General features: G+C 43.7%; 1 protein-coding gene across 2 annotated transcripts; it reads left to right on the top strand.

The window, feature by feature from the left end:
* The first annotated feature begins 5,517 nt into the window (after nucleotides 1-5,517).
* LOC311516573 (uncharacterized protein) lies at nucleotides 5,518-10,360 on the top strand. 2 transcript variants are annotated; one of them, XM_084620783.1, is made up of 4 exons: nucleotides 5,518-5,965; nucleotides 7,872-8,046; nucleotides 8,125-8,241; nucleotides 9,014-10,360. In XM_084620783.1, the coding sequence occupies exons 1-4, from the start codon at nucleotides 5,754-5,756 to the stop codon at nucleotides 9,548-9,550; spliced, it is 1,041 nt and encodes a 346-aa protein (XP_084476909.1). In that variant the 5' UTR covers nucleotides 5,518-5,753; the 3' UTR covers nucleotides 9,551-10,360. The 2 variants fall into 2 exon arrangements, with proteins under 2 accessions (XP_084476909.1, XP_084476910.1); XM_084620784.1 differs by lacking the exon at nucleotides 8,125-8,241 and having other exon boundaries at nucleotides 5,521-5,965; nucleotides 9,014-10,357.
* Nucleotides 10,361-11,547: the final 1,187 nt, after the last annotated feature.

Raw genomic sequence — 11,547 nt, 5'->3', positions numbered from 1 at the left:
AAAGACCACAAAGGGAACACAGGTGTAGCTAGTCCTGTAACCGTAAAAACATTCTTGCTTCCTAGCAGCTTCCTAGCGATACATGGGGGAAAATAATGATGGGATACTGCACACAACTCCACCTATCATCTCTTTAGATATTATTTGGAATGATGGGTGCTTGACTCCTTTGCAAATCAGACCATTTATGTCACTGCCTAATTATGGATTTATGGACTTAAGAATCCATGTTGGAGAATTCTGGCCTGAATTCAAGTGGATGCAACTACATTGTCATGAGTTAATTTACACCTGCTTACATGAGATCTGATTTCAGGTTCAAGATCTCTAGAAAAACTATATTAATACCAATATAAAATATATCCTACTTAAAAGTACATCTTCCTTATCTTGTATACTTTGATCCTATAACAGGAGGGATGGACCTGAAACACATTGGGTATTAACATCACTTGGCTGAAGAATTTAATTAATGCATTACACTTGTATAATAAGTTTTGATATTGTGCCACTATATTAAATAAGTAATCTCTTTGATGAGCACTTTTTTAATGCTATGTCCTCCTTTTTCCAACACTAATTTTGAATAAAGACACGAGGCCCATGATGATCAGAAGTGGAGGTCAACAGCAAGTTGAAGTAAAAATGAGCTTCGGGGGGGAAACAGAAAAATTAATTAGTCGGGGAAGTCAAAGCCTCTTTAGCGTGCAAAAGAAAAACAGTGGCTTTGGTCAGTGAAAAAAAATGTTAATTGGTTTACATCTTATTTGCTGAAGATTCATTTAATTAGAGGAAGAATGTCCTCTTCTCATCTCTGGCAAATGAGAGGTCAGAACTTTAATTTTTCCTCTTCACACCTTCAGAATATTCTTCATAAGATCTTTACTGTCCCATGACAAACACCTACAAGACACTGAGAGCTTCAAGAGCTGATGAAAGACATGATCACATACTGTGACCAGAGAATGTGTTGCTAGTTGAAAATATATAACACAATCTCAATTTTCCCCCTCTAAGTTTCAAATCAATTTAGTTTAAAAGAGTTTTAGATTGGTAGCTCTGAAGTCTGAATTCCTCCATTTAGTTGTAAAAAGAGTAAAGCCTGGGTAGCAGAAATGCAAGTTTACCTGATGTTCCACCAATATACCCTAACACTGACCGGCAGAGACAACCATCTATGGGAAACAGGGTAGTTCAGTTTCCATCATTCCTTGGCTTCTCTACCAAGAATACTAATAAAGTCATGTTCCTAGTAGTGGGATTTTTACCATTGCCATTAATGGGAACAAATTTAGGCTAACCATTGTTGGACAATCCTATTGGACTGCTTCACACAGATGCATTTTAATTTGAGATATTTCAGATGCCATCAGAAATTTCACCTAGAAACCTCAGCAGGCCACTCGCCCACCTACATATAGGCAAGGAAACTGTTTCATTTGGAAGTATTAATGTTCCATATAATTGAAACAATCACTATCCCAAGGAGGTAGCTTTGTGGATGTCTATGAGGAGTACCTCCCAAATGTGAAGGGAAGCGTGGGAGAAAGCATAAAGATGTCTGAAAATGTAACAAGTGAACAATGGAAGCTGGCATTATGGTCTGATCAGAGGTGAGAGTCAACAGCTCAGTAGCAAATGAGAGATGATAGGCAGGGTGGGGATTCACTGGGAAGGCCTTCAAAGTAAAAAAGAAGCAGAGAATGTATGATGCAATAGAGAAGGGGGAGCCATTGGAGGTATGCAAAGAGAGGGGTGAGATAGACAATGTGATGAGCTAGGAAAATTCTATTTTCAACAGCATTCTGAATGGATACGAGCGGGGCAAGATTGCATTTGTCAAGGGAAGAAAAAAAGGGTGTTAGAACATGAGAATGGCCATACTGGGGCAGACCAATGGTCCATCTAGCCCAGTATCCTGTCTTGTGACATTGGCCAATGGCAAGTGTTTCAGAAACAATGAACAGAACAGGCAATCATAGAATGATCCATCCCCGGTTATCCACTCCCAGCTTCTGGCAGTCAGAGGCTAGAGACATGCAGCACGTGGGGTTGCATGACTGACTATCTTGGCTAATAGCCATCAATAGACTTATCCTCCATAAATTTATCTAATTATTTTTTTAACATTTTTCTGGCCTTCACAACATCCCCTGGCAAAGAGTTCCACAGGTTGAAGGTGTGTTGTGTGAAGAAATACTTCCTTATGATTTTTTTTAAAACCTGCTGCCTATTAATTTCATTGGATGACCCCTAGGTCTTGTTTCAGAGTAACAGCCGTGTTAGTCTGTATTCGCAAAAAGAAAAGGAGTACTTGTGGCACCTTAGAGACTAACCAATTTATTTGAGCATAAGCTTTCGTGAGCTACAGCGAAAGCTTATGCTCAAATAAATTGGTTAGTCTCTAAGGTGCCACAAGTACTTCTTCCCTAGTTCTTGTGTTATGTGAAGGAGTAAATAACACTTCCATATTCACTGTCTCCACTCCATTCATGATTTTATAGACCTCTATCATATCTCACCTTACTTGTCCCTATTCAAAGGTGAAGAGTCCCAGTTTTTTAATCTCTCCTCATATGGAAGGTGTTCCGTAACCTTAACCATTTTTGTTGCCCTTCTCTGTACCTTTTCCAATTATATCTTTTTGAGATGGGGCAACCAGAACTGCATGCAATATTCAAGCTGTGGGCCTACCATGGATTTATAGAGTGGCATTATGATATGCACTGTCTTATTATCTGTCCCTTTCCTAATGGTTCTTAACATTCTTTTAGCTTTTTTGACTGCCACTGCTCACTGAATGAATGTTTTCACAGAACTATCGGCAATGATTCCAAGATCTTTTTCTTGAGTGGTAACAGCTAATTTAGACCCATCATTTGTATATCTAGTTGGGCTTATGTTTTCCAATATGCATTACTTTGCATTTCTCAACATTGAATTTCATCTGCCATGTTGTTTACTTAGTCACCCAGTTTTGTTAGGTCCTTTTGTAACTTTTTGCAATCTGCTTTGGACTTAAATATCTTGAGTAGTTATGTATCATCTGCAAATTTTTCCACCTCACTATTTATCCCTTTTTGCAGATCATTTATGAATATGTCGTACAGCACTGGTCCCAGTACAGCTCTTTGCAGGACACCTCTATTTACTTCTTTACATTCTGAAAACTGACCATTTATTTCTACCCTTTGTTTCCTGTCTTTTAACCAGTTACTAATCCATGAGAGGACCTTCCCTGCTATCCCATGACTGCTCACTTTGCTTAAGAGTCTTTGATAAGGGACCTTGTCAAAGTCTTTCTAAAAGTCCAAGTACACCATAGCAACTGGATCACCTGTGGCCACATGTTTGTTGACTCCCTTCAGAGAAGTCTAAAAGATTGCTGAGGCCTGATTTCTCTTTAAAGCCATGCTGACTCTTCCCCAACAAATCATATTCATCTATGTGTCTGATAATTCTGTTCTTTAGTATAGTTTCAACCAGTTTGCCTGGTGCTGAAGTTAGGTTTGAAGTTGGAGCCTTTTTTTAAAATTGGTGTCACATTAGCTATCCTCCAGTCATCTTGTACAGAATCTAATTTAAATGATTATATACCACACTTAATAGTTCTGCAATTTCATATTTGAGTTCCTTCAATACTCTTGGCTGAATACCTTCTGCTCCTGGTGACTTATTACTGTTTAATTTATCAACTTGTTCTAAAATCTGACACCTCAATCTGGGACAGTTCCTCAGATTTGTCACCTAAAAGAATGGCTCAGTTGTGGGATTCTCCCTCACATCCTCTGCAGTAAAGACTGAAGGAAAGAATTCAAAGGCAATGATCTTTTCTTCGTTGATTGCTCCTTTAGCACATCAGTCATCCAGTGTCCCAAATGATTGTTTAGCAGGCTTCCTACTTGTGATGTAGTTAAACATTTTTACTGTTAGTTTTTGAATCTTTGACTAGTTGTTCTTCAAATTCTTTTTTGGCCTGCCTAATTATACTTTTACACTTGACTTGCCAGAGTTTAGCGCCCTCTCAATTTTCACTTCCAACAAAAGATTATGCTATTTTAGAGCTTGTTTGGTAAATTGACCCTTGAAGAATGGAAACTGAAATTTCCAAAGCTGCCTAATTGCCCAATTCCCACTAAATTAGGAATGTCTTAGGTTTTTATACTAATTAATGGGAACTAGGCATCCGGATTCTCTGAAAATATCAGCTGGGGTTTGTAAGTGATAGGCTTGAGAACAGGAATAATCATGATCCCCCTCCCCCAAGCCATAAAAGGTGCTGGGTTTGTTACAATTGCATTTACTTCCCTGAAAGTGTCCTGCAACCTTTATTTCCATCAGTCTAATGCAGTGTTTCCCAAACTTGGGACGCCTCTTGTTCAGGGAAAGCCCCTGGCGGGCCCAGCCGGTTTGTTTACCTGCTGCATCCACAGGTTCGGCAGATCGCAGTTCCCACTGGTCACGGTTCGCTGTGCCCGGCCAATGGGGGCTGCAGGAAGTGGCGCGGGCCACAGGAAAATGTAAGTTGCATTTTAGAAACCGAGATTTCTACCACTTTTGAGGATACTATGTGACTTGAGCATTTCCCTCTAGGAATGTCTTCAGGGGAACTGGGATAATGTAGTACTATAATGGTTCCCTTAAAGTTACAGCAGAGAAAGTCCATGGTTCAAGGTGAGAAGTATGTCAAGTACATCTCTAAAAAACTGTACTTACTTGCTATGGGAAAACTGATTTTTGTCAAGTTTCAAACACACTCAAACATTGTGAGTTCAACTGGAACTCTTCTGGATTTACATTAGGAGTAGTTGGTAAAAAATGGAGCAAATCCAGCAAAAATAACCATGACAAGGCAAGCTAAAACAAACAAATAAATGGGATGGGAGAGGGGAAAGATGGAAAAAGAGTAATACAAGCATGTGTCTTCATATTCCAGCTGTGTACACAATGACAACACCATAAGTGTAATAACAAGTTTGGTGGGAATAATTTTAATTTGCCACTTAATATTAAGATAGTTGAGAATACAGTAGAATAGTAGAATAGTTCCAAAGTAGAATAGAATAGAGAATACAATAGAGTAGAATAGTTCCAAAGACATCACAGTTACCCAGGATCCTTCTACAATCCTTTGTTCAGAGGTACCTAACCATTTCTGAAACAGCAGGGCCAGGTTAACAACAATGGGAATTTATTTTATAAACAGCCAGTGTGTTTCTTAATGATTTATTAAACAAACCAAGAGAGCAGAATCATCCTTACTGCTTGTGTCCTCATTTGTTTAATAGATATTTTATTTGCAGGTTCATAGTTGCAATATGTTGGCTTTAATTACTTGAATAAATTTTAATGTAATTAATAAGTTGAAATTTTACTCTGGCACTCAGGTGATTATGCACCCTGAGTGGTAAGGGTGCAATTTGCATGTTATTACTAAAATAACAAGAAGGCCTTCTGCATGCTAAGTAAGGTAACATTTAATTTTAACTTATTTATTGAAGGGTTAATGTCTAGCTATTCCACCTGGAAGCAGGCGGGGCACACCCTGACTGTTTCCTAGAAGCAATGCATACATTGCTCTATCCAAGGACAAGGGCTAGATATGAACCCTGAGAACTTGATTGTTTGGACAGCAACTGTGGGAGGTTTCTTTAGCCTGGGCTCAAGGCCTGAGAACCAGGATTGTAGTAGATAGAGGATGGTAACTAAGCATATGAATCAACGTCATACATTCCTTTGTGTAGCAGTGTGTAATGCTTAGGGGGAGAAATATAATAAAAGGAGAAGGTGGAAGGCAGGGGGGGCAGAACAGCCCATCTCCGCTGACCAGCCTGTTTGCTTGCATAAAGCTGTGTTCTGTCTCATCACTGAACCGCAACAACTGGCGCCCAAACGTGGGGCCCTCAGCACTCACCTCGCCCGGCAAGGGTTTCAGACGCGTCACTCATCCACTTCGTGGATCCCGGTGAGTATTTTTCATTGTGGTAAGTATTGGAAGCTCCCTCTCTGCTTTGCAAGTGCAACACCGTAATGAGCTGCAGTATTTGCTGCGTAAGGCTCAGCATGACTGCCCGGCTCGAGAACTCACTCTCCTGCTACAGGAGGTGCGTGCCAAGTGCCCGTGGTATCCTGAAGCTGGAAGCCTTAAGCTAGCGGACTGGGAGCGATTGGGCCAGACATTGCACAAAGAGCCTCGGGCACCCGTGCAGGCTTTACATGCCTGGCACCTCTGCCGCGACGTGGTACAGCGTGTCGTCTCGGACAGACCCTCCCTCGCGAGGCTGGTGCTCTCGCCGCCCCCGTCCGCCCCTGCAGCCATCCCCCCTCCTGGCGATGCGACACAGCGTGTCGCCTCGGAAAGGCCCTCTCCAGCCCCAACAGAGGAGCTGCCGATCCTGCCACCCCCGTCCGCTCCTGCAGCCATCCCTCCCCCTGCTTCGCCCCCAGTGCCTCTATTACCACCGCCTCCCTGGCCTTCCCCACCGGAGCCGGTGTGTGATCACCCTCCCTCCATGGGGCCCCCCGGAGAGTCATCTGCATCTGCTCAGAAGCTTTCGCTGGTGCAACAAATGGTTCACGCAGCGAAAGCTCGATCAGATCTTACAGCAGAGGAGCTGGCTGATCTGGTCTCCGTTTGCCCGGTGACCTGGCAGAATGATGACCAGGGCAACCCCGTGGGCACCTGGACCACTCTGCCATACTCGGTGGTTAGAGAGGTAAAGAAAGCAATTCGTGAATTTGGCCTGACTAGCACCTTTGTGCGTGGTCTCATTGAAGGGATGGGTGCTGGGTACTCCCTAATCCCTGAGGATTGGAAAACGCTGCTGCGCATGATGTTGTCACCCAGTCAGTATGTTATTTGGCTTAGTGAGTATCGGCAGATGGCAGAACGCCAAGCCCAGGTATATAGAGAGCAAGGTATCATTTATGAGCATTTGGCAGGGGAGGGCCAGTTTGCTACTATTGGGATGCAGTCTCAACTCCCTCAGGCTGTCTTCCCCATTATCTCCACCTGTGCCCAGCATGCTTTCAAGAAGGTCCCGGATTCAGGCAAGCCTACCAAAAGCTTTGTCAGTATCCGTCAGGGTGCCTTAGAGTCCTTTTTGGATTTTACCAACAGATTGCAGGAGGCTATCCTCCGACAGGTGGATAACACTGAGGCAGCTCACGAGCTCCTGTTAAAATTGGCAGTTGAAAATGCAAATGAGGATTGCCGCCGTGCTCTCCAGGCAGCACAAGTCTCTGGTGTTTTAGAGCTCTCAGACATGCTGCGGGCGTGCCAGAACATTGGCACACAAGCCCACAAGGCTGGAGTTCTGGCTGCCGCCCTCAGAAAAACTGGGAAGGAGGGGAAGCGCTGTTACCGCTGTGGAAAGGAGGGTCATTTTCAGCGGGAGTGCCGCTCATCTAAGGCACCAGCCCGACCCTCAAAGAAGTGCCCCAAGTGTGGGAAAGGTTATCACTGGGCTAATCAGTGTCGTAGCGGGTCGGGAAACCGCGCGACGGGTCCCCCCCGAACCCAGGGCCAAACGGGGGTGTTTCCTACTCAGGCAATCGCTCCTCTGCCTTGGAATCCGTAGACTCTATGAGGGCAGCGACTGCTGGAAGTGCAGGGCTTGATTTGATCATGCAGGAGGACACTGACTTTCAGCTGCCAGGGGAGGTCTGTGCCATACCTACACAGGTGACGGGACCTCTCCCTGCCGGCTTTGTGGGTCTTGTTCTCCCTCGCTCACATGCTGGGAAACAGGGCTTTTTTGTCATTCCAGGGGTCATTGATGCTAATTACACTGGCATTATTAAGGTTCAGGTGTGGACTCATCTTCCACAGTCGCTCCCACGTGGACGGTCAATTGCACAATTGATTTTAGTCCCCTATCAGGTGCCAGCTGCCGAGGATCGAACTCGGGGTGGAGGAGGCTTTGGATCTACGTTGTCTCACTCGCCGTCGCACAGCGTTCAGAATTGGCTGCTGTTATTTTGGCCTTTCAACTTTTTACTGATTGTCCCTTTAATTTAATTGTGGATACCCATTATGTTTATCAGGTAATTGATCATTTACCCCTTGCCCTCATTACCCCTCAGGTTGATGCAGATCTCCTTCACCTGTTTTTGTCTTTACAGCGTCTTCTTGCCACTCGTCATTTCCCTTACTTTGTTGCTCATATTCGCAGTCATACCCCTCTGCCTGGGCCACTCACTGAGGGCAATGCACGCGCCGATCGCGCGTTGCCTGGTCAGGTAAATTCCCTTTTTTCTGACCCCATTGAAAGCCATGCCTTTTTTCATCAGTCTGCCTCTGTTTTGGCCCGGCAGTTCCACATTCCTGCTGATCATGCACGTTCCATTGTTCGTTCCTGCCCCCACTGTGCTGCTGCTGCTCCTACTTTTTCTTATGCCGTTAACCCCCGAGGTACCGCAGCAAATCAGCTGTGGCAAATGGATGTTACTCATGTACCACAATTCCGCCCCTATTCATTTTTACATGTTTCCATTGATACTTATTCAGGCTTCCTTTGGGCAACCCCACAACGTGGGGAAGCCACTAACAAAGTTATTCACCATTTGCTGGCCTGCTTTTCTGTTATGGGTCGCCCTTGCCAAATTAAAACAGATAATGCCCCAGCCTACTGCTCTGCAGCCCTCTCCACCTTTTGTGCCCGCTGGGACGTCCGTCTCAAACACGGAATCCCTTATAATTCCACGGGCCAAGCCATTGTTGAACGTGCCAATCGCACACTCAAAACCTTGCTAGATAAACAATTAAAACAAGGGGAGCTGCATCTCCGAACCTTAGGAGACATTCAACAACAGATGTATATTCTCTTGTTTACTTTAAATAATTTAACACTGAATGCAGATCAGCAGACCCCTGCGGATCGGCATTTTCACAAATCTGAGGTACTGGAAAGACCGCGTGTCTTTTACCGTCAGCTGCCCGATCCACAGTGGCTGGGCCCAGCACCTCTAATCACTTGGGGTCGGGGATATGCTGCTGTGTCTCTCCCTGCAGGACCGTTGTGGGTTCCAGCCCGGTGCGTGCGACCAGCACTTAAACAACATGGCATGGCACCAGGGGCTGTCGAATCCCATACCAGAGTTTCAGCTGACCTTGGAGGAGACCGCGTTGCCCCCCGAGTCGACAACGGCGGGACGGAAACGGAGGAGGCGTAACGTCCCAAGCCAGCCCGTGACAGGGGGAGCAGTAAAAGCATTGGTCGCCACGGCTCAACGAAAACTGGCAGCAGATCAGCAGCCAGAAACTCCTAAGACTTTGTTTGTGGCGATTCTCGCCCAAATCACTGCTAATTCTGTGATGATTGTGTGCCTTTTGTGCCTGCTATTTCCTGTAGGGGTTGGCTCGGAAGCGCCTCCCCCATTACAAGCCCGAAGGAGAATAAGACACTGTTCTCTGCTTATGCTAATCTTTCCTCCCAGTACTCTAGCATGGCTAATTGGGACCCGGCCAACTATATTCTGCCTCGCACGGCTATATCCCTTCACACACCGTACCCGGCCGGGGCTCACAATGTCACCTGTGCGCGTGTAGTTAACTGCACTAGTACAAAGGTGCCATTGGGCTGTCAAAAAATTTCTCAATCCCTTTTAAATTGTTCCCATGCTGTTAATGTTTTATATAATTATGGCCATATCATCCTACCATCAGGATGGGTTTTTACTTGTGGTTCATGCACCTTTAATTATATTCCTGCAAATTTAAGTGATGGCACCCTTTGCTGTCTTAGTAGAATGATACTTATATTGCCTTTTGCTGGTTATAATTGTAGTAAAAGAAGTGTACCCCTTTTAGATGATTATATTGCAGATGTTAAGCTTTTGGTTATTTTGTGGGCTTATTTTTGTTGTTGCTGTGTACAATGTATTCCTTCCTTGTTAAGACTTTGTAAAATTTTGCCCTGGAAAGCTCCCCAGGTTATGTCCTTGTCTGTCTGGGAGTTAAATAGCATGACAAACAAATTGGCGGCTACCATGAGATGGCCAACTTCAATAAACAAAAAAGGGGAGATGAAGGGTTAATGTCTAGCTATTCCACCTGGAAGCAGGCGGGGCACACCCTGACTGTTTCCTAGAAGCAATGCACACATTGCTCTATCCAAGGACAAGGGCTAGATATGAACCCTGAGAACGTGATTGTTTGGACAGCAACTGTGGGAGGTTTCTTTAGCCTGGGCTCAAGGCCTGAGAACCAGGATTGTAGTAGATAGAGGATGGTAACTAAGCATATGAATCAACGTCATACATTCCTTTGTGTAGCTGTGTGTAATGCTTAGGGGGAGAAATATAATAAAAGGAGAAGGTGGAAGGCAGGGGGGGCAGAACAGCCCATCTCTGCTGACCAGCCTGTTTGCTTGCATAAAGCTGTGTTCTGTCTCATCACTGAACCGCAACAATTTATATCATTAGTTTGCTTCCAAAAAGTAAAATGAGCATAGACAATAGACATGATTTTCAAAATAATTACCATTTGTATGATTTATGTATGTGTTTTATAGTGCATTCTATGCACTTTGAAGTGCTAAAGTTTCCATTTTATTTTCAGAATGGAGCTAGCCTCCCATTAAATCACATTAACTTGTAAGTCAAACCAGACGAGGATTCAAGAAATCAAATGTATTTTCCTAAGGAAAAATGCTAATACATTGGTCAAAGCCCATGTATTGGACAAGGAAGAAGTTACATTTAAAGCTCCTGCTTTAAGGCTTCCAATATTACCCTTTTCTCTTCATATCATGGCAAAGAGGGCTATACCTGATGTGTCTAGAGCTGGTTGAAATTTTTCAAATGAAAAATCACATTGTTTAAAGTTTTTTTTTTTCCAAAAATTTTCCAAATACTTTTGGTAAAAAAAAGCATGACATTTCAAAATCCCTGCTTTTAAAAAACTTTGAAATGAAAATGTGTTGATTTTTTTTGAAATGTTCACCATTTTTAAAATCATTTGTTGACTAGCTCTACATGTAGTAGATGTTTGTCATGCAAATACACATGAGACATTCTCAGAGGGCAAACTCTCTATGTTGCAATTGTACGGTAATGACCTTTGAGCTCACCATAATATTTATGCTAAACAACCACATATTTTCACTCCCCTCCTCACACAACATAGAAATTGTCATATCAGTCCAGATTACTACAGCACCTTCATCTCATAGGAACAGGAATGTAAGCTTTTCCCATTGATCAGGCCATTGGTAATTCAAGTCAGTCTCTTGCTTCCAGCAGGCTATAACCTGGTGTTTCAGAAAAAGGTGAAAACAAAAACAAAAAACGTTGCGTCAATAAATTCTTAAATGACAAACTGGGAGTGCAAGTTGGGAGGAGTCTTTCTCATCCCTGGTAGCAAGTGAGTGCTGGAAGGTGTTTTCCTGCACCAGTCACCATTCTGTTGAGAAATCCTGTCTGTTTTCTTTGTGATTGTTGGTGTGTAAAGACGGAGTAGGTCTTCAGCAAAATGGGCCATTTTTCTCCACTCTTTCTGGCTGTTCTCTGAAGCGTTCTCTGTCTACAAAGCAGAATTAATGCAAC

Source organism: Lepidochelys olivacea, assembly GCF_965140295.1.
Source record: "Lepidochelys olivacea isolate rLepOli2 genome assembly, chromosome: 2".
In the NCBI taxonomy this organism is placed as follows: Eukaryota; Metazoa; Chordata; order Testudines; family Cheloniidae; genus Lepidochelys; species Lepidochelys olivacea.
The sequence above is the reverse complement of the archived record's forward strand: the minus strand, read 5'-3'. Positions and strand labels throughout refer to the sequence as shown.

Bases quoted from the DNA above. Each gene is read 5' to 3' on its own strand.
- LOC311516573 (XM_084620783.1), top strand. From the start codon at position 5,754: ATGCTTAGGGGGAGAAATATAATAAAAGGAGAAGGTGGAAGGCAGGGG. The intron at 8,047-8,124 runs GTAATTGATCAT...TTGTCTTTACAG, and splicing joins ATACCCATTATGTTTATCAG to CGTCTTCTTGCCACTCGTCA. The intron at 8,242-9,013 runs GTAAATTCCCTT...CTCTCCCTGCAG, and splicing joins ATCGCGCGTTGCCTGGTCAG to GACCGTTGTGGGTTCCAGCC.